Source organism: Parasteatoda tepidariorum, chromosome 8 (genome assembly GCF_043381705.1).
Source record: "Parasteatoda tepidariorum isolate YZ-2023 chromosome 8, CAS_Ptep_4.0, whole genome shotgun sequence".
Classification (NCBI taxonomy): domain Eukaryota; kingdom Metazoa; phylum Arthropoda; class Arachnida; order Araneae; family Theridiidae; genus Parasteatoda; species Parasteatoda tepidariorum.
Window position 1 is genome coordinate 69,754,001 of NC_092211.1, and position 24,194 is coordinate 69,778,194.

General features: G+C 31.3%; 1 protein-coding gene across 1 annotated transcript in view; it reads left to right on the forward strand.

Annotated features, from left to right (window-relative positions):
- The window catches only part of LOC107456418 (serine-rich adhesin for platelets), a 46,142-nt gene that overhangs the window by 18,786 nt on the left and 3,162 nt on the right, over positions 1–24,194 (forward strand). Inside the window, exons 2-12 of the mRNA XM_016074271.4 lie at positions 868–5,733; positions 8,070–8,197; positions 9,150–9,318; positions 10,807–11,018; positions 12,981–13,171; positions 14,878–15,023; positions 16,016–16,133; positions 18,862–18,961; positions 19,957–20,087; positions 22,451–22,546; positions 23,654–23,786. Of these exons, the coding sequence (XP_015929757.2) occupies positions 868–5,733; positions 8,070–8,197; positions 9,150–9,318; positions 10,807–11,018; positions 12,981–13,171; positions 14,878–15,023; positions 16,016–16,133; positions 18,862–18,961; positions 19,957–20,087; positions 22,451–22,546; positions 23,654–23,786 (6,290 nt within the window). The remainder of the gene's footprint in view (positions 1–867; positions 5,734–8,069; positions 8,198–9,149; positions 9,319–10,806; positions 11,019–12,980; positions 13,172–14,877; positions 15,024–16,015; positions 16,134–18,861; positions 18,962–19,956; positions 20,088–22,450; positions 22,547–23,653; positions 23,787–24,194) is intronic.

Genomic DNA, 24,194 nt, shown 5'->3' on the forward strand with positions numbered 1-24,194 from the left:
TCATGGGTTAGAGTCCCCTTGCCATCATGCTAACCGTGGGAGGTTCTCGTGGTCCTCCTCTCCATGGAACGCAAATGTGCGTTAGTTCCATCAAAAAGTCCTCCACGAAGGCAAATTTCTCTCAATGCTTGATCCAGGAATTCTCTTGTCTTCTGGATTGGGTTCAAAATTACAAGGCTACGGAGTTGAACATTAGTAGTCGTAAAACCAAAAAAATAAGGTTGGCTGTTCAACGATGGTTATAAAATGAAATAAAATAGAATTTCCAACATTCTGGGAAACAATTCTCAGTTAAAATCAAATCAAACTAAACAATAAGCAATTCTATTAAAAATGTTCTAAGTTCTACCTCATGAATTGGGGGTTCTGTAATGGCAAACCTTAATATATATTTTTTAAGTCCTTGTCAAAAAAAAGTTTTGAAAAGATTTTGCATGAGTGATCGATAATAAGTATTCAAACAAAGAAAAAACTAATTAAAAACGCGATTGAAATGTAGGGAAATAAGAAGGGGACTGAAGACTAAACTATGTCTAGACTATAAATAATAAAAAGTTATTTTTTTGTCGAAGGAGAGAGAAAAGAGTTGAAAAGCGATTATTCGAAACACTCCAAAATTTAATTAGGTAATAAAACTGGTTTTGACGCTTGTTATCTTACTCTGCTATCGGCAGATTTCGATAACTTTTTGTTTTTTCTTTGCTTACATACTTATTTGGGTACTTAACGTGCGTATGATTTTAACTTCATTTTAAAAACAGATTTTAAAAATATACATTAAGAGTGTTCATTACAGAACACACTGTTTCTCACATGTTTTACTTTATCGTTTTTTTTTAATTCCTTATATTCTTTGTTTTTCTATAGGAACTCCAGTTAACAGGAGAAATTTTATGACTCCCAGATTGCCATCCAACAAAATGACACACACAGCTTCTCCTAAAAAGTTATTTCATCCATGGCTTGACAAATTTGAAGAAGAACTTCTAATGGGACTACCATCAGGAGACGGAGGAATGGACCAATGGAACAACCTCGTACCATTTGAAAAACCACAATCCGAATCTACTACAGACAATTACTTCACACGATCGCCATTACCAGAAGACATATCTCCAAGTCCATCTGTACCTTTCCTAAGTGAAATAGATACATCATCCGATATTATAGAGAATTTCAGTGATGACGTGATCAGCCGGAGTTCATTTGTATTTGAAGGTCCATCGTCCATGCTCAATACCTACTTCTTCAGACCCAGTCCACAATATAGCTCGGTTGACATCGCTCCGTCTCCAACGCTTGAAAGTTCTTCAATTGCTCAAAGTGATTATTACCTCAGTGCCTCCTGGACAGATGCGGAACAATTTGATTCCCCTTTTTTAATGAGTAGTAGACGTGCCTTGTCTGATTCACCAAGTGAAATACTTGCTATCATTACTGCCATTTCTGCTACGCACATATTTGGAGAAAATGAACTGAGTTTTTTTACTAATCCGTCCATAATGTCATCGAATGTTGCATTGCCTTCAATTTTATCCAGTTCAGATAAATTAAATCATTTGCTTTCAACCGTCCATTTATTAAGTTCAGGTGACTTTTATACAGTTTCAACAAGTGTTTCTTATCTGAGTAGTCAGACACATGAAATATTTTTAACGACAAGTTTATCATCACATGTACAGTCTAGCATTACATTCGATGAAACGACTTTATTCCAAACAGATTTATCGTCGTCATTTCCTAGCGATGTTTTTCAAGAGTCATCGGGCATCATCAATAATATACCTCCATCAGCCAATAAGACTTCAATATTTTTTAAACCATTCACTTCTTGTGAACAAACTAATTCAGTTTATAATTCAAGTTCCATCGAAAATTCTGAATCATATAACAAAACAACAACGAGCATAAATTTTATTTTCCCAACTCTAAAATCGAGCGGATTTTTCGACATATTTACACCGAGAACGTATTTCTTGAGCAACGTGGAAACAACAGTAACAATTGTTGATAAAAAATCATTTTCACATGTAATTCCAACTTATACAATTTCTGGATCTTTGATTCGTACAACGCATATAAACAGCATAGAATACTTTGTACCTGTAAGCATAATCACCGAAGATTTTAATGATGCATCGTTTTTAATCTTACCATCTAGGGCTAGTTTAAATGATATGCAAAGCCAAACTGATATTGGAAAGTCTGAATTTGATAATAAACATGTGACGCTTGGTAATTATATGTCCATAGATGAAACAGATTCAACAAGCAGAGAAAATATTTTGTCGCAATCACAAAGCAAAACAAACTTCAATCCTATAGCATCTTCTGAATTGTCAGACAATTTTCTGTCGAGTACTAAGAGGGTATCTTTAAGATCGTCCGAAGTTTCACCTTCAGAAAAATCTCAAAACCAGTTCAACATTTCTTTTCCAACAGCTGACATTTTAACGATTCCTTTGTATGAAACAAAAACACTTTTTAGAACAAATTCTTTAGGTTTTGATGAAAATACCGATACTGATGCATTAATTCAACCTTCTGATAACTTTGAGAATGGTTTAGATGCTTTGTTTACAACCAATGTAGATGATTCAAACACTACACTTCCTTTGAATGAATCTGAAAGTAAACAGAAATTCCCTATTACTTTTGATAGTTCTTTGCAACCTCATGCTACAGAGAATAATCGTGAGACTGTAACACATCACGTGACTGTTAGATCTTTGAAGGATTCTATCAGCTATGAGGCTTTCGAGGATCCCTATGCACAGTTTACTTCAAGCAGGCTGGATACATCATCAATTATAGGATCAGAAGCCTCATTTGGCTCTTCTTTTCTTGAGCTGAAAAATCAAAGCTCATTAGATTGGGGAGTTCCATCAGCTAAACTGATCTATCCAAGCTCATCAGATTGGGGAGTTTCATCAGCTGAACTAATCTATCAAAGCTCATTAGATTGGGGAATTTCATCAGCTAAACTGATCTACCCAAGCTCGTTAGATTGGGGAGTTTCATCATCTGAACTAATCTATCAAAGCTCATTAGATTGGGAAATTTCAACGCCGGTTCCAAGCGAGTATGAAATAACGGAATCAGTTAACCTTTCTTCTCAAAATTACAATACTGGCTTATATGAATTAACACCTTCACTAACATACCACGATAATACCTTTAACACCGTATATCAACCATTTAAGACCTCAAACTCTTCAAAAACATATCAAGTATTTCAGTCAGTAACTGAACAATATGATTCACAACTCGAAACCAGTTTAATATATGATTTTCCCGTTACAATTTCACCATCTTTCAAAGATGAAAATATGCATACTGAAAAAACCTTTCCTCATACATTGTCTAGCGGTGTCAAAAGCGATGTTTCGCTGAAGCAATCGCAAAAAGTCAACTCCATGCATGAGGCTACTACCGATATTTATCTCCAAAGCGGTTATTTTTCTTACATTTCATCAGATGATTACACAAGTACTAACTACATTCATACAGAGAATACTGAAACTTATAATGACTTGGAATCTGTACAAATGGTTACTCCAACACTGAGCATGAGGAATCACTTTGAAAATAGTTACATGACTGTTGATAATGCTTTTGACACATTCAATATTGAAGATGACTCCTCAAAAAGTTTTACCACTGCATCATTTATAAGCATGCAATCAGAAGATTCAAAATCAGACCACTTCGCCCATAGTTTTCAATCTATGGTTGGGTCTGATGATTATATAGGTATTTTTTCATCCAGAGCTCCATTGCTATCTTATTCTTTCTCACATACTTATTGGAAAGAAATTACACCAACATTTAGTTATCCTATTGAATTTATGACAAAAATTTCAGATATGTCGTTTTCAAAATATCATGACAGTACAAAAATTTATAGCGAATTTCCAAAATTTTACTCAAGTGATGGTTTAATGTCTGATGAGAATAGGGTAATAAGTGTATCGAATGGTATGATGTCGGTTGATTACGCAGCGTTGGATTATTCGAAAGTAATTCCCTCAAATTCCACGTTGCATAATATTGTGGCAACTACAACTTTAAGTGACGTTATGATGCAAACTCAGTATTTTTCACAAAAACCTACTTTGTATAAAGATTCTCTATCAGAATCAATTAGTCAAACTTATTTAAATGAGAATATTACAAGGGAGATTCCAGTTACTGTTTTGCCTTCCGAATTTAAGTGGAATTCTTTCGAAAGTAAAACAAAATCGGAAAAGGTAACAGATGATTCAATTGAAACGTTCAGTGTAACTAGCAGATTATTTCCTGAACTTACACCTAGTCCCCGAAATTTGATTTCACATTTCAGTTCTAATATATTCGATCCCTCAGTAACTATTAAATCCGTTGAGTCATTTGTTAGTTCTACATCCAACAAAAACTTTGAATATATTTCAAGCTCCACTCTATCTGAGAGTATAAAAATACAAGAAGTAAGTTCGGAAATAGTTGCAAGCTCCATAACATTAGAAGACACCAAAGAGTCTGATTCAGAATCTATGTCACCAAAGCCATACAGCGAATTCTTAAAATCTACATTTTTTAGCAACGAAACATGGACATCAATTATGCCATCATTTAATTCAAAAAATTCAACTTCCTTTGAAACCGACTCTTTGAACTTATCTACCAGAACGATAAAAGATTCTGCTGAAAGTTTAAAACACCATACAGTATCAGAAACTTTACCTCTTTATTCTTCGCGAGTAATGTTTGAAACGAAATTAACATCTATTACCATTTCAAATAAACTAACAGATCCTTTAAGCATTGAATCTGATCATCCAAAACAAGTAATTCCAAGTTCTGGTATTCGCAAACCAAAAGATCCTACAAGTATTGAATCTGATCATCCAAAACAAGCAATTCCAAGTTCAAGTATTCACAAACCAAAAGATCCTTTAAGTATTGAATCAGATCACCCAAAACAAATAATTCCAAGTTCAAGTATTCACAAACCAAAAGATCCTTTAAGTATTGAATCTGATCACCCAAAACAGATAATTCCAAGCTCAAGCATTCATAAACCAAAAGATCCTTTAAGTATTGAATCTGATCACCCAAAACAAATAATTCCAAGTTCAAGTATTCGCAAACCAAAAGATCCTTTAAGTATTGAATCTGATCACCCAAAACAAAAGACGACAAACCCAATAATATCCGTAACAATCCAAATCAAACCAACATCGGTTATTCCAGAGCCGAAAAGTATAGATTCAGATATTCCTAAACGAACACCTTTATTTAATTCTGCCCGTTTGACTTCATCTATTCTGTTACCTGTAAAACCTCACACTAACGATTTATCTTTATTATCGACAAAACCAAAAGATCCAATAAGTATTGAGTCGGATTTACCTAAAACAAAGACGTACCGTTCGCAAACTACTTCGTTTAAAATGCATTTTACAGACACACCAAAAGTCCAAATAGACACAACCTCCTTAACTTTTAAATCTACACCAAAGGTTGGTAAAGAGTTATTTCCAACTAGGACAATTGAAATGGTATCTGGCCATAGTTATGAAAGTATGACATCAGTTTTAGCAACCAGTTCTGTCTATCACCAATTAAGAAACTTCTCAGTTGAAGCCTCGGCAAATAGATCTTTAAGTGAAACGGTCACATCATCGAATGAATGGCTGATTCCGACTATGGACACGTCATTGTTTAAAGATGATTACTACTGGATACAAACAAGTAATACTCTAGCTAAATTTTTTAATTTATTAAAAGAGTATATATATTTATCTTTAGATAGTTCGAAAGTTATAATTTTTTAGATAATACCGTATGCTGCAATTAAAGAGCTTGGGGCTAATTGAGCCACATTTTAAAAAAGCACCACGGATTTCCTGGTGAAAAACACCACATTTTTCTTGTAAATTAAAAATAAAATATTTACGTGCATTGTGCTGTTACCTAAACTCTCAGAAAATCAGTTCAATGCTGAAACAATAATATCGGTACCGTGAACGATATGGTTCAAACGAAAAAAATTTAATAAAATGTTAAATTCAAACATGTTTCCTTTCGAGTTTGATCTCATGTTGAATAAGTACGATAATATAGCTCAACTGAGCAACCAACGTATTAAGGTTGCAGTGAATTTGAGCGATATTATGGTTCAAACTGCATCAAAATTTCCAACAGCGTACTGACAACTTAGAAACTACATGTCTGTAAACAATAAGAAATAGTTTCAAGTAAAAATATCCCCTTTAGAAAAAGTGTGGCTCATGACTGCATGACATAAAGCTATTATTTTATGTAATGTTTATGGAAATTCTAATAAAATGTCTTAAAATACATTATTTAGAATTCGCGATGATAAGTAATGATCAGGATTGTAATTATGGCTTATAATTTCAGACAATTAAGTTTAAATTTGATCATATTTGGATTACTTTTAACTATAAATTGTATAATTACTTTTAATGACTATAACTATATTGTACTCAAAACTGTTGTTATTCTTACATTAGGATTCCAAACATTGATTACATTTTTGCTTAACTGTGGTACCGAATAATTGATAATTTTCAGACAAATTTTAACACGTCACAGCATCTAAAAGAAATAAAAAGTTAGATTTTGTTGTCTGTAAACATAACAGCAGCCTATGAAGTTTTATTGATTTGTAATATTTTATTTAATACAAATTGGAAAAGGGTGAGTTGTTCTAGGTTTTTTATGTCAGCATATTTTTCGTTTTGATCAGCTTAAACACCATGATCACTAATATAGAGTTATAAGAGCCATAAGAAATCCGGCATACATAAGGATTAATAAAAAAGCAGCATAACAAGATCAGACAAAAAAAGCAGACGATAATTTTCGAACTTTTTGTAGTTGATTATTTTTAAGACTGAGTTTTTTACTTTTGTTTTCATCATCACGCAATTTTAATGTATTTTCACATATATTATTTCAAACTATTTTTATTTACTTTGTACGATTTTACGCATTTATAATTACGGTTTTGGTGGCGGTTAATATAAATATAAATACTGAAGAAGGAAAAGAACTTTGCGATGTCTTAGGAAACGTATATTGGTTAGAATCCAGTTAATCCCACCAATCCAGTCCATTGGAAGCAAGAGAACAAACATTAATTAATGCAGTTTTTGCAATGCATTACTTAAATGTATGAAGTCTATCCGAGAAAAAAAAAACATTTTAGTAACCAGTGATCACAATAATAAGACCACAATTTTCTTACTTTTTAATTAATCGCCATTCTTTTTATGTTTTTATTGTGTATCTTTATTCTCTGACTTTTTTATGAGTTGCTTCATACGTTAGCTTGTTGTTTATTACACTCTGTGAGGGCAGCTTTTGAAAAGTTGCAGCAGCATAAATATTACTGAAATATTAAGTTATACTAATGAGCTATTTTATGTCTTTTATGATGACTTGCAAGTTAACCCTTTGGCGCAGGATTTTTATCAAACATATTTTTTTATACTTTTCTTCATAATTTTGCGTTAAATTAAGTAAAAATAAGTTAAAATATTAAATTTAGCATTTAATAATTTATGGTTTTAATAGTAATAAATTATGGTTAAATTTATAATTTATGATTATAAAACACAGCATGAAAAACCGGTGTCTTGGTCTGAGTTAAAGGTAAAACCGAACACGACTTGCTTCCAAATTATAAGTTTTACAAATTTGCACTTATTTGCAGTTATTTAGATATAGGAAAACAGAGTTATTCTTCATTGAAATTTATTTAATTTAAATCAATTGTTGATAAATTTTTGAATATGAATAGGAAAAAAAATTAAAACTACTTTTTTTATATTTTAGTACAAATATAATTATATAATTCCGATTATCTAACAGATTTTTTAAGTAACTATTATACTGTTTTTTATTGATAAAAAATATCAAAATATAATTTTGCTTGTAATTAGAGCATCAGAAAAAACAATGTAAAAGAGATATCAGTGTCCCATCTGCGTCAAAGGGTTAAAGTTAGTCAGGCGTTTTTTGTATACCCTTCATGTTATAAAAGCTATGACTATTTTTAGTTCTAGAAGCTCCAGAGGAAGGTCAACTACCAGTAAATTTTAGCCGCACCATGGAAGTTCGACTTGCTAATGCTTACAGCGAGGCATTTCGAAGTAAACGTGAAAGTGAAGAACCAATCATTGTAAAGGTAAATTTATAAACTTTGCACATTGAGCTTTTGGCGACGGTCTAGGAAACATTCCTGAGGATAATCCTAAGACATGCCATAACAATTTGTAAGGCCACTTCCTCAATTTAGACATAGCTCGGAAGGGGAAGGAAATTTTTACCAGATCCTGTGCCCGTAGTACTGCTTAACCTCCGACCTCAAGACTTTCGATTCCACAGATTTTACGAGTATGTATATAGCAGGTACTAGATGGGTCTTAACGGAGTCAATGATCAAACCCCAAACCGGAATTCGATTCTCTAACTACTGGGCCATATACCACGGCTCTTAGTTTGTTGGTATCAATACCACTCACGTTAAATTTTTATTGATTATTTAAAACTGTACACAGTAAGCAAGATGAAAAAGAGAATTTTTTAATAACTTACGATCTAATGATGGCATCTTATTACATGAAAATACCTTTTTAACGATTCGATAGTCTAATTTCGTAAATTGTGCAGATGGTATTTTATGTTACGAAATCAGAGACTGAACCCCACTTTCTGTGAAAAAAGATGTCTTTAAGACGGATTTCGATTATTGATCCTTAAAATATAAGGTGTAGCCGTAATCTGGGAAATATGGTTCAGATAGTTTGATCAGGAGAGCGGTCCAAAGCTTAGACCCTTTATCGTTAATTTTGCATATATCGCGAAATCTCTAGAACTTTTTTAAGCGAATGCATCACCACCTGATAGTAACTTTTGCAACTGATTTGTAGAATTCAAATTTCGGTATCAAAATATCACTTGTTTCATCCTCTAATCTAGAATTATTTCAGAAGTATTCGCTGCAGGTATCAGGTACTATTTCGCTGCAAACTCTACTATTGAGTTCTGCTCTCTCATTGTCATCTATTTATTAAGAAGTATTTCATAATTAATTCGCGTATTACCAATAATTATATTCCCATTTTTTTAAATTTCAGATTCTCATACTTAAAACCGATATATTTCTTCGTCAATTTGACATCATCTATGTAGTTGAGAAAGGAGGTTCTTTAATACCTGCTGCTTTAGCTGCCGAATATCTCAGTTTTCTGAGGTTTGAGCAACTGAGGCAGTTTTTGGGATACCATGCTATATTGAAAGCTCGTCGTAAGTATAAAAATATTTGCTCAACATACCACCTCCTTTAATACATAGTTTTAAAATGTTGCTATATTGTTAAATGTTTGCTTTGATTGTAGACAATGACAGCTTTAAAATGTTTCAAAATAAGATTTATTGCAAAAGGGCCTTTCATCAATTTTTTTAAGAATCTTTGTCAAAAATGCAATATAACACAAATAGATTAGAGTTCACAAGTTAATATTTTAACGAAAATAATGAATTAAAAAGTTATTGAGATCTATAACAAATCAGTAAGGAGGTAGATGGAATTAAAATATCAAAACCAGTTTGATTGTCGGATGAAAGTTAAAGGCGTTTCTAATTACTGCCTTTAAACTTTTATTTGCTTCCTTCAGTAAATGCACATTATTTCACTTAGAGTAATTATATTTATCCACATTTTTAGATTTAAATATCATTCCCATCATCCACATTTAGTCTTTAGGTTCTCAGATAGAATACAAATATTTAAAATTTTTATAATGGTGTTAGTAAATTTCAATTTAAAGCTTTTTTTCCCCGAGAAATCTCGCCACCACAAAGTTTGCAAGATCAGGAATCTTTCCCCAATTTTAATGTCTTGTCCATCATTCTTCTTAATCATAAATGGCTAGGTCATGAGTAGAAATACCTAACTAAAAATTAGATAACACTAAGATATAAAAGTTTCACAAAAGTAATGCTCTCGAATGGTGATTATGTGTAACACAAATAGAAAATAAAATTAAAAGCTTATTTACTGTTGCTATGGGTTTCAGGGATCAAAGTTACTTAGGTACTCTAATTTTTTGCTCAACTGTCACTGTTTAAGTTAATTAATTTCCTGCTAATAAAATATCACTAAATGGTAACCCTCTAGCTACAATCTTACCAACATTACAACTAAACTGAAACTCAGTGGCGAGACAACCCAAGACCTACTGTGTCCATTCCAGTTTTTTGACCTTGGCCTCCAGTTTTTTGACCTCCAGTTTTTTGACCTCTCAAGTGCAGACGCAAATGTTCTGGTTACGTGGTCAGCCGAACGCAGAACCTCCGAAGAACCCCAAGCATGCTTGGTACTCTTTTTATCGACCCATTGAAGAGATGGAAGAATGAGTCAACCTTGCCCGGTCAGAGGATGGAACTCCGAACCTGTGGCACGGAAGCGCGAAGCGGGAGTCAGCCTCAACATTACAACTAACAGCTCACATTTTTTACAGAGCTCTCAAAGGCCAAAAAGTAACTGTTTTTTGCCACCCAAACTTTTCTTAGAGAACTTCTAAAATAACTCTATTTGACAATATAGCAAGCAGAACTTTTATTAGTTTAATTATGATGACAGTTTGACATTTTCCATTTTTATTTTATTATGTGATTTGATTGTATCATCATGTGATTTGATTGTCCAGTTGAAATAATGCTAAATATTATCATTCTATTCAGTTTTCGTATTGCTTGTCGCATATTCATATCGTATTTATTTTGTTTTAGCGTATCGATCCAAAGAAACTGAAACAGGATCTCCTCTTCCAGTATTAGCCATAGTAGGAGGTACTTTGGGTACCTTATTTCTCATTTTTTGCTGTTTCTGTGTGTATTGCCGTTGTTGCAGACCCAAGCCACTTCCTTCCAGTCCAGGTTCGTCAGCCAGTGGGTCATTGGAGAGATCTCTCTCCAAATATGGTCAACATAACAGAAAACATGTAAGTATTCAGTATTCTTTTTTTTGTATAAAGTTAATGCATTGGCGAATAAAACCGAAAGAATAGTTTTTATCTTGGAATCTAAAAAACGTTCTGGATTTTATTTTATTTATTTATTTATTTTTCACATTTCGCTCTAAATTTTTAAAGCGCATAGCTCCAATTAAAAGGCTAAGAGAAGGATCCTGATAATCGGAGCAAGGATAAAACTATAATTTATTATAAATTTCATTTAGCGTTAAAATTGTTTCAATCAAATTCAGTTTGTGGTTTTCAGGAAATGATTTAAACTTTCATTATTCTTGGGAAATCGGTGATAGAGCTCCATTTGAAATTTGAGAACTCTATCTTGTCAGAAAATTTTTTTAAACTTTTTTTTTGAGATATATTTTGTTTCAAGGCGCCAGGTCATGGTTGAAACTTACTTTAATAAAGTCTATGACTTGAGTTAATATCATGAGCTTCTAGCTTGTCAAACAGTGGTTGATTTTCGATTGGCTATAAATTAAGAGATAAAATGGCAATAAATTCTACCTTTGGTGTTCAGGAAATGATTTTAACTTTCATCGGTCTCGTGTAACTCGTGACGGAGCTTCGCGTGAAATTCGAGAACTCTATCTTGTCGGAAATGATAAATTGTATTTGGTTTGGAGAAACATATTGCTTAAAGCCGTCGGGAAATGATTGAAACTTACTTTCATAAAGTCTATAGCTTGAGTTAATATTATGAGCTTCTAGCTTAACAAACGGTGGTTGAATTTTTATTGGCTGTAAATTTTATTGAGGAATGAAATGGCGAAAAGTTCTATACGTGGCATTCAGAAAACAATTTTAACTTTTATCTCTCCAGTTGAATTAGCGATAAAAAGTACCAGTTGAAATTTGAGGACTGGGCAAAAAGTTAATGCAGTTGAATCTATTTAGTCAAAAAATATTAAATTTCAATTGAAACTTACTTAGGAAGCGATTGAAACTTACTTTTATCCAATATTAATATTAATACTATTAATATTATGGTAATTCTAGCTGGTTAAAACATGGTAGTGTTATTTAGATTATAAGATCTATTTAACAATAAAATGGCTCTAAATTCTGCTTGTAATGTTCCAAGAATGATTAAACTTTTAACGCTCCAGTTGAAATTTGGGGACTCTATCTGGTCAAAAAATATTAAATTTCGATTGGCAAGATATTTTGTTTGTAGTTGTCAGGAAACGATTAAATCTAACTTTTATTCAGATGAGAACTTCAGATAACATTATTGCTTTCTAGCTGGTTTAGTGGTAAAATTTTCTTATGGACCATAAATTCTATTTGGCGATAAAAGCGCAATCACTCCTATTTGTGGCATTAAGGAAACGATATTAATTTTTTATCGCTCAAGGTAAGTTAGCGATTTGAAGCCGTAATTGAAATTAAAAGACTTAGTTCCTATCGAAAAAATATTGAACTTCGATTGGTGATAAATTTAGTTTGTAATTGTCAGGAAGCGATTAAAACTTACTTTCTTTCATAGAGCTGCCATTGATATTATGGTCATGTTGGCTGGTTAAATACTGGTCGTGTTTTTATTGGCTATGAAATAAATTCCGCTTGCAGCGGTCACAAATTAATTCAAACTTATATTTTCCTCCAGCTGAGAGTTCTAATTTAAATTTTAGAGCCTTAATTAAGAGAAATGTTGTCGACATTTTGATAGCAAAATTTGCAACTCATAGACAATCATTAAATTGATTTAAGTATAACAGGCAACATAACGGGTAATTAAAAAAAAAGATATCGAAAAAAGTAAAAATACGTGCTTTGTATCAAATAATGGTAGGTCAAGATATTTTTTGTGCTATAAATTACTTTGAAGTTGTTGTTTAAAAGTTTTGTAGAAGTAGGACAATAGTTTTGGTAATAACTGAAAACTAAAATGTGTTAAGAGGATGGCAATTTAAAAATTATTTAATTTTTTAGTTGTTCCGAGAAATGACTCACCAGCTGACGGCCGAAATGGCTGCCCAGATGAAACATGGTTCAACTGCCCCGGACACATATCTTGCTGAAAAAACAGGTCGGAGTCTGCCTACTTTACCTCGAGACACAAGCATTGAAGATAACACTTTTGAAAAGTCATTGAAGATATTAAAGATTTTAGAAAATAAAGAGTAAGTAAACAAGTTCTTATTTGTTGAAAAATGTACACCAACAATTTTTTGTAATAATTTATATCACAGCTGATGAACATCTGATTGTTGCTATGAATGTTCAACTCCGTAGTTATGTACTTCTGAAAGTAGAGTACCAGACAGAACTACTCAGTAGTTATGTATAGTCAGGTACTCAGAGATGATTGCGATCCGGAAAAATCCGGATTTCCGAATTTTTCATTAACCGCGATCCGGAAATTTCCGGAAATATAAAGTCCAGAAGTTTCAAGAAATCATCGATCACATTCATGTATAAAAATTCTTGTATATTTTATTAGAAATATTAAAACTAGAATGTATACTTGGCATCTCTTTCATCTGTAAATATTTTTTTCTGGTAGAATAATAAATGGGATTAGAGATAAAAGTAAGCGTATACATAATTATTCATTTGAATTATGCTGCATATAATTTATTTAGAATTTCATGTTTTGAATTTATAAGGACATTAATTTTTTGAAATGCGTCGTCAATTATTTTACACAAGAAAGTTTTAGGATTTTTGAGTTGTGCTCGCAATCACCCTTGGGTACTTTACGTTCGTGCTTCACTATACATGACTACGTCGTAGTCATGTATACTAAAGCATGGTTTCTGTAGAGTACTTTTTAAAGAAACTAACCAGCATTTGCGCTACATGGCGAGGAATACCATAAAAACTTCATATGGTTTCCCTGATGTCAAGGGGTGTCTACCCCACACTCTGTCCACCACTGGGGATATTTTACGTCAGCACGTTGGCCGGCCCAAGTTTGGAGGGAACATAGTTCGAGTCAACCAGCCATCAGCCAGATGTGAACCTTAGCCACCATGAGTGCACTCTATTCCCTCAGGTATCCCAGCAGTGATTTTACAAAAATATTATTTTCCGAAAAAAAGTTTTTAGTTTCTTAGGTTGTTCGTCGTTTTTATTATTGTGTACTACTATATGATATCCCTGCCCTCTTCACGTTTTGCTCTTACTCCTCGATGACTGTTTCGTGATATTTGTTCTTTGACGATTTGTAGATTTTCGTACAGGTATCAATTCTTTATATTTATTTTACATACAAAATATGTAAGTTTGGGGAAAAGGTCTCGAGGGAAAATCTCTAATTATGCTTTAAAGCAAGAGAAAAAGTAGCAAAATTTATATATTTTAAATGAATTGCATTTTTATGCAATTGCTGTTGCAAAGAACAGTTATTGTTCGAAAATGGATGTCAAGAAGGAAATGAGAATGGTTGTATTAACTCTTGTTATTGTCTTAATAGAGTCATGAGAAGCTTGAGAGTTTCAAACTGCTTCTTACTATTGTTTTCAAATCGATAATTTACAAGTTTCAGAAATATCCAATTGCGGACAGGATCTCTATTGCATGAAATTAAATGAGATTTTAAAACCGAGTTTGGTAACCGAGTATGCTATCTGAGCTGAATGATTCCGTTAATAGTCGAAAACTATTTATATGAAACCAAATTTGTGTTAAAAAACAATTAAAACATTTTAGATCTGATAATTATTTAAGTTTTCATTTTGATGTATCTTTTTATTTATTGTTAGGAATTGATTATTGCGATGAAGTCCAGTGGTTGGTTTTCGGGTTGTGGGGAGCTATTGTAGCAATAAAGAGAAAATGACTGAAAAATTCATAAAGCATACTTTTGCATATTTTTTTTTTTCAGTGCTTCTACAAGTCCGATTCCTGGGAAAGCTGTCAAGGAAACAACAGAATCAAGTAAAGCCATTGAGACAATAACGAAAAAGAAAAAACATCCGAAACCAAAGAAAAGACGAAAAATCAAAGACGTTCTTGAGCAAAGCTCAAAAGGTTAGTTCTTATCTATAAATTCGAATATTAATCTTTCTTATGGTATGGCAATATTATACTAAAGAGTAAATTTAAGTAGAATTCTTGATTTGGGCTAACAAAATTGATCTGTAAATCATTATCGTAGAAATTCAACAATTGGTAAGGAGATAGTTAGTACACAAAGACTTTGAGACCATCCAAACCTTATTAAAGCCAGAACAGATGACTATTCCCGCGATAATTTTTACGGGGAAATTACAGATCAAGAAACTCATACTAAATCAGAGTTGTCACAAATCAATATGTAATGCTCTTGCTAAAAATTATAATTTACAAAGGAATACCTGCAAATGGCGTAGTGTGGGTATTCGATCCTGATTTGTTGTTGAAACGTGACAGTTGTTTACGTGAGCAACTGTTCTTTCCATTCTATTTCGAGTAAGCCAAGCCCGTCAAGTATCAATTCTCTTAAGTGACACGTTATAAATTCTTTCACAAAGATTATTTCTCAAAGATTTCAATTCTTTTACTATATATTTACACAAAGACTTAACACAAAGAGCAATGTAGAACATAAACAAACTAATTATGCATCGAAGTTGCCAGGTGTACAAAACAAAAATATATCACGGTTACAATAAAATACATCGACAAATAATAAATTTAAGTAAAGTAAAGGAAGTAGACAGGAAAGAATTTGTTTTACCAATTCTATGTGCGATACGGAAATTAACTTATCGTTAATTAGCATTCTAACTTATGTGTAGGGAAACTTAGCTCAACTTTAATAAGCCATTTTTCTGATAAAGATGAGCTGAAATCAGAGGTCACATGTGTGGGTATGGGAGGTCTTCTTCTTCTTTTTGAAGTGCAAGTACCCTATTATTAAAAAAAAAAAAAAACTTGCTACGTCTTAAGTAAGAGAAACAAATGCATGAAAATGTTTTCCGATAAATAAAAAAGTTTCAAATTTTAAAATTTCAAAAATATTTTTTTCATTTTTTTTTCAGGTTTGACAAACGGACAAACTATGCCACAAACACAATCTGAATCCCCTCCACCTACTCCGCCTACGAAATTGGCTCTATCATCAGCAACCATTGATAAAGAACAATCCATTGATTCCAGGTATACTATCGCCCGTTGTTGGTCGAGTCGAATGCTTGATTTGTTAGGCAATTTATTTAAAATGCCTGTACAGTGGATCAGCCTACAGTGGTGTGCCGTATATTAGACCCATTGGTGAAAATATTCAATAATTGATTATCTTAATAGCACTAAATATCTGAACTTAGGGTAAGAAATTTTAGTTTTAAGGGTACTAGCTAGGCAAACATTTTCGCTCGCCACTGTTTTCACTTCAAAATATGAATAATTTTTAAATGTTAACGAACTTTTGAGTAGCCAAACTATGTACTGAAAAAATTGCATTATATATATTGCAAAAGAATAATAATATTAAACTATAAGGTTGCTATAAAATATCAATGGTTAAATCATCATCCACATATCATTAAAAGAAGAAAAAAAATCAGAAACGTTCTCATATTTTAGCACTTCGTAATAGCATACCTTGTATACACACAGTAATGCTTGCTATCTAAGATAATACAGTGATGCTTGCTAGCTTTTATCTTTAATCTAAAAAGCTGTTTATCGCGCGTTCAGTTATACTTAATTATATTTTATTTGTTATACCATATTATTTTAATGATCAACGTAATCATGGAAGAGTAAGCAAACTGTACCAATAGATTACTATTTTTAAGGTAATCTGAAACCACGTGTTTATTTTGTTTATAGTTATGCTTTTAAAACGTGTTTTTATAAAACTAAATAATTAAAAATCAACGGCTATTGAAATGAAAAAAAAAAAGTTTTTTAATAAAAATTAAAATTATGCAGAAATGGAACTAATTCGTTAAGGATAAGCCTAAAAAATACCAATATTATTGTTAATGCCTAATCAGTTTTGGTAAATTACTAATTAGGAAAAATAATAAGCTGTGTACCAAAGGGCAAAATTAATGGAGAAATGTTACTAATTCGTAGCATAAAAAACACCAACAACATAAGCATAAAAAACACCAATATTATTATTGACGCCAATGAAAAATATGGCATTAGCTACTAACTAAAGTAAAATAAGAATAAGCTATGTACTAAAAGGTAAAATTAATGGAGAAATGCTACTAATTCGTTTAAGAGAACTTAAGAAATCGGCCAACTATTGTTGCTGTCAATGGTGCTAAATTAATTTTTGTAATAAGTTCTAATTGAAATGAAAAAATGAAATCTGAAGTAAAAAGAAAAATTAATGGAGAAAAAGTACTTATTCGTTACGGGAACCGGAAAAAGTCGCCTTATTATTATTGACACAAATCATGCTAAATTTTAATAATAGGCACACCGCATCAAGGTAATTGGCGCAGTTTTAATAAGTGACAAATATACTCTTATTTAGGTACAAAGTATTTTATGAGTTAATTTAATGACGATTGAAGCTGCACGAATACTGTACTTTTTATAATAGATTTTTTACAGTCCCTCGAAGATATAAGTACAGTATAAAGTAGCTTAATGGTGGAAAAATTTTAAATGTCATTAAGTTGGCTCGCAACAGTATGAAGTAAAATGATAAAAAATTATCAGTGCATGCGTAATATAAAAGAACTGGCTTAAATACTTATAACTACCGCAGTTTTTAGCGATTTTTTTAAAATTTCAAATCGTCAATTTTGTTATTAATCTTAATATGCTCCAAAAGTTTTATTTAATTCCATTGAATATCTATAAAGTTATTATGAAATAACGTAAGGCGAAAAAATTAATTTTTTATAAAAATGTCCATATCTCCATAAATATTTACTCTAGGCTTAGGAAACTTTATGCAGTTATTAAAAATAACAACTTAAGTAATCGATACAAGTTACAGGCTTATTGCTTGATTTTCGGATATTGGGTGTTGCAAAATACTTGTTTTATTTCGCAATTTATTGCAGGCCTCTCAAAGCTTTAAATTCTATTGTTAAGTATAAAAAGTCGCATAAACTATATATATATAGTCGGACTTCTATTTAACGAACTTCCATTTTGCGAATTTCTCTATTTCACGAATTTTTTCGAGAAACCAAGAACATTTAGGAAATTTCTTCGTAAAATAAATAGCGAAGTGAATTTTCTATATAACGAACTTTTCATCGAGATCCACTTTCCCTATTTTTCAAAATATTTCTGAACATTTCAAACTTTTTAACGCATTTTATGGGGGAAATGACCTTGAATTAATTTTCGAACCCGCTACTTTATGTAATTGTTTTGCTGCTTTCTCTAAAAGTTATTTTAAAGGAAGCAGTAAAATCCCTTTCCCATTTTGTTTCCATTTCAAACGAAAAACTCAGTCCAAATTAACGGATTTTATCAGTAGCAATTAAACTAAAGAGCGCATGTAGTAATGTATGTTTAAATATTTTTTGCAATAAAAATTTTATGCATAAATTTAGCTTTTTTTCAGTTGAAAATGTATGTAGCATAATAGTGTAACACTGGATAATGTTTTGTTCTATTCTTGCTTTCCAGGCAAATTTCTTTTATAGTTCAGATTTATAAAATAAATAGTAGATACTAGTTTACAAGATAACGGTGCATCCATTGCTACTTTAATTATGCCCAGTGTTTATGAATTTAAAACCTGTTTTGTGTTGCTCAAGTATTTTAAAAAGTGATTTATACGAGTTTTCCATATAACGAACTTATTATCATATTTAACATTTAATTCTTGTTGGAATTTTTGTTTCAAGTGTTACTTTATTGTAGCGCCTATACCAATGTTTATGTTTTTTTTAAATTATTTCAGGCACATTTCATCCAATCCAAGCACTCCTTCTGATAAAGGAGATGAAAGAGAAAGTGAGGGCTCTAATGCAGAGCTGCTTCCTCCTCTCAAGGATATAATAGTTAAGTGACAAATTAACTTGAAGTTGCCAGCTCTCATTTGCTTCATCAAAAACTTAATTTCCTTTATTTCTTCAAAATCTATAGGATAGCCCTGAAAAAGTTTATCAAAAAGATGATTTTTTTTTTAATTCTAAAGCTTTTATTTGTCAATACAGAAATTTTACTTAGTATCTCAATAGAAAACTGATGTATTTTATACAAAACATTTCGAGGGTGTATAAATTTAACTTATAAAGTATCACAATATCGAGGCTCTGGTTTGATAGATGCGGAAATTTTAAAGTTCTCTTTTGAAATTTCTAGGAAAAATTTAAAAATAAGTGCTCATTTTTTTATGTTAACTTGTTCTAATTATAAAAGTTTAGCTTATAAAGTATCTCACTGGTAAGTTAATTTAATTTACACGAAATTTATTAATGATATGCAAAATTATCTTATAAAGCATCTCAATACTATTCATCTTCTCAGGTTTTAGTAAAATAACCGGATAGCTTAAAAACTTTTTTTCTCCATTGAAAAACCCACAGCAGGTTTTCGAGAAGAAATTATTATGTGTAAAATTCTTTATTCTATGATCTTCTTTTAAATATAAAAATTTAACTTATAAAATATCATACAGGTAAGTTAATTTAATTTACATAAAATATGTCAATGATTTGTAAGATTAACTTATAAAACAACTCAATATTATTCATTTTTTCGAGTTCTGGTAAGTTAACTGAAGATATCTTAAAAGCTTTTTTCTCCATTCAAAACTCCACTGCAGAAAAGAAATTATGTATAAAATTCTTTGTTCTGTGATTTTCTTTTAAATGTGTATAAAAATTTAAATTTTTCAGTATCTCAATAGTAATGTTCCAGCATAAATCCCGAAATTTTGAACTGAGTCATCCTTTTTTTTGTCATTTAAAAATCCAATTGCTCAAAATAACTTTTTTTTTTCAACTTAAAAATTTAACTCATTATCTAAATTCACTTTATTCAATTCACTCAGGCTCAATCTAAATCTGAAAGTGAAGCAGCTGCGGCAGAGACAAACCAGCATCTATCTAGAGTAAGACAGAGGATATCTGAGTTACTGGAAGATGCTTTTGCTCTAGCTGGTGGCAGAAAGTTGCATGGAAGGTGAGAAAAGCTAATTTTTTATTTTTTTCAGCCATAAAATTAAAAAACAAAAACAACATTTGCATTATTATATTTATATAGTAGTATACATAAAAATGCACAACCTATGGTCTAAGGGACAAAAGTGGCCTCTAAAGCCTCTTAACTTGGCCTCTGAACAGTCTGTACTATACTCCGTCGCAAGTTAAGAAAAAACCATTATCCCTATGGAGGGAACCTGTTTGCATTTAAGTGCACACCAAATGGATACCAATCTCCGAGCGTGAACGTATATCATCATCGCCAACTCCTGAAGCAACTTTGCATAGCCTCTTTTTTGCTTGTTCTTTTATTAACAACAATAATAAATTAACAAGTAATAAGAATTAATAAAAATGATATCTAAAAATCGTAACAAATATACATTTTTCTGTTCGCATTTAAAAAAACTGATGAAAGAATAATAAGCTTTGTTTCTTGCAGACGATTTTCTTCTTCTACAAAGGATCAAAAATAAAAATTCTTTATCTCGCATTTGATTTGTTAAGAGCGTGTCAGCATAAGACCCGCCATTTTTAGTGGTCCAATCAAATCCCATACTCTCGCAACGCCATATAGTTGTTTCTTTTTCAAGAAAATATGTTCTCCATATTCATCGAAATATGTCGCCAAATCTAAGATTCCAGTAAAACTACGAAACTATAAACTTTATTTAATAATTCTATGATAAATGCCATGAAACATTTCTCTCCGACGAGTTCTTTAAATGGTTTTACATTGTTTTGAAAGCATATTTGCATAATTTGATAACGAAATAAAACGGAACTATACGAAGTCGCGGATAATTTCTTAAATCCTATATCGCAATGGTCTTTTCATAATTTGAAACGGATTACAATAAATATATAGAAAAATGTTATTAAAAAATGTACTTGGTAAAAGCTGCAAAAATTTTTGCTGCTCTAAGAACTTTGACTAAGACTTTGAATAGATAGTTACTGATTTATTTCCATCGTTCTCAGAGTACCATATTGTAATCATTTAACCCCTTGTGTATCGGATTTTTTTTCGAATTCCCGATCCAAAATAAAGCACTTTTTTGATTGCTGAAAATTAATGTATGTTCTATCCTAAATTCGAAAATGCAAATTAATTTTCTCAGCAAGCAGTTTTTTGTTTGATGTGATGTACCGTCCACTGATCTCCAGTTTTCCCTACAATGCACCACGTTTTATCTTAAATACACTGTGATAACATATTTATTAACTCTATTGCTTTAAGGTGCTTAAGATAAATCTTAGCATAAAATAATTATTAATATTAGGTACGAAATATTTTGGAAAATAATTTTTCAAACTTTACGCTAAAACAGCTTTACAATCAGTCTTAGTCATCAAAGCGTAAAAAATCATATTTATCACATAACTATCATAACTATTTTGACATGCAAGGTAACACTAATAAAGAAAAGTAAAGAATGATTTTGATTTCATTTCAAGACGGGAGATCTCACTGCGAAAATTGTGAAGAAAGTGGGACTAGTTGCGCCATCTCTTAACAATATTCAGAAACAAAAATAATCGCTGGACTTAAGTAGTGAAGTCGACCATACGGGCATAATAACGCCGAACGAATGAGATGCTACGCCGGCAGAGAAGGGGTTAATTTTAATTTTGCAAATTCTCTTTGTAACTCAGTTGTTAGCAGTAAAAATAAATTTCTTACGATTTTTTTTTTCAAATAAATGGGAACATACCTGATTTTAAGATTCCAATCCCGTTAATCTGATACTATATCAGGAACAGTAAAAAAATTTGTTTTCTAACTAAATAAAGTTAACTTTTGAGATAAATGAAATTTTTTAAGTGTCTTTCTTCCTTTTTTTTTATTTTTCACGGTAATTTGTTTGCTTCTTAATCTTCCAAATATGTTTAAAGCATTTAGATTAAATAAAAAATAAATTTCTAACTAAATAATAGTAAAAGTTAACTTTTGAGGTAAATGAAATTTTTTAAGTATCTTTCTTTCCTTTTTCTTTCATTTTTCACATTAATTTGTTTGCTTCTTAATCTTCCAAATATGTTTAAAGCATTTTGATTAAATAAAAATATGTTTATTAATTTATATTATCTCCATTATTTGAAAAATTTAGCTATGCATGTATAATTAATATTAGTATTTTTTTTAACTAGAATCTAAATTCACACTGAATTTTTACAATTACAGACATGTTATTGCTGGCCTTCAACATAATACTTCCTAGTTTTTGTAGCCCGATACCTAAAAATGGTTGTAAATCCCTGGTTTACATTGTATTAGATTAACATGAGGACTAACTAATTTACTTAAAAATAATGAAAATATTTATTTTAATTTTAAATTAGCTTACGCAGTAAGAAGATTGAGCCAACAACCAATGATATTTTTTCAAGATCTTCCAGCTTCAGATCGCAGTCAGCAGAAGCAGGACCACATACAAGGTATTTTTTATAGTGACTTATATTCCAAAATAATATTAAAGTTTAAATACACTTAGAAAATGAAATTTTGAAGATTTTATTTTATTTTATAACTGTCGTTGAAGAGCCGACTCAATTCTTTGTTTTTACGACCACGAATGTTCCACTCCGTTGCCTTGCAATTTTGAATCTAATCCAGAAGACAAGGGAACTTCTGGATCAAGTATTGGAGAAATTTGCCTTCGTGGAGGACTTTTTGATGGAACTAACATGCATTTACGCTCCATGGAGAGGAAGATCATAAAAACCTTCCACGGTTGGCCTGACGGCAAAGGGACTCAAATTCGTGATCCGTCTACCACTGTGGTTGGTGCAAGCCGGGTGCGGAATTTTTATCGACCAGCCATCGCTGGGATTCAAACCCTGTTCACCTAAAGGTGAACGCTCAATCCCCTGAGCTATTACGGCTCAAATTTCAAAGATTATAATAAATAAAAAAATTTGTTAAAATAGCAATACTATGAAATCTTTCCTTATGTGAAATTTATAACTAAACTAAGAGGCTTTGCTCTCTGCTCGCCAATCTGAATAAGTTAATCAAAAGATAAATAAATAGAAATAAAAGTACTTTTAGTTTATACTGTGTAAAAGTATTAAACATAAACGCAAGTGAAAAAAAAAGGAAGAAAAAAAAACAGTCTGAAAAAAAAAGTTTCAAATTTAATCTGATTTTTTTAATCTTGTTGTGCTTTTTTTTTTTTTTTTTTTTTTTGCATTAATGATTATTAAAATATATTTTTAAATTTTGGATCTTATTTTGTTGATATCTTTCTTCTTAAATAATACACCTGATTTGCGAACAATATTTTATTTTATATCCGCCGTTGAACAGCCGACCCATTTTTGGGTTTACTACTACTAATGTTCAACTCCGTAGTCTTGTAATTTTGAACCAATCCAGAAGACAAGGAAACTCCTGGAACAAAATAAAAAGTCCTAGTCAAAATAAAAAGTTGACCGCACAAACACGACGCATCTCATCTTGACTCACGTGTCGTCCTGTCCCGGAACATAAAGTTTTGGGCGAGTAATTAAATAAGTTTATTTTTATGTAAATTTCATTTTTAGGCAAGCGGGTGATATTGCAAGTGATCCTCGACCCATTTCAGAAGGTGGAGAAAGGTTGTTGGGAACAATAACAGATGATGGTCAACTTATAACACAAACTCATCCACCACCAAAGTTGGTTTGGGATGAACAGGCAAGTTTACTTTTTTATAAACACATCTACATAACTTTTTTTAATTTAAGACTAAACACAGTTTCTGTTTTCTATAATATAGTAAAATTATTAAGGCATCTCAGATAGTAATTTACTTTATTTTAATTCGTGATATGCATAATAGTAATCGGGAACAATTTTTAAAAAAAATTACTAAAAGGTCTAATATTTTTTTTTTATGCATTAAAACACTTAATTTAAGTGCTTTGATTGTTGCTAACTGCAGCTCTTAAACGAAGCATTTTTTCACTTGCTTTTATAGTTTTGATTAAAGTCTTTTTAGATGGATGGTTAATAGAACAATATGAAATCTAACCCAGCTTATCTGAGCTTAAATAAGTTGAAAGATAAACATTTTTCAAAATATTTTTGCAAAATTAGAACCAA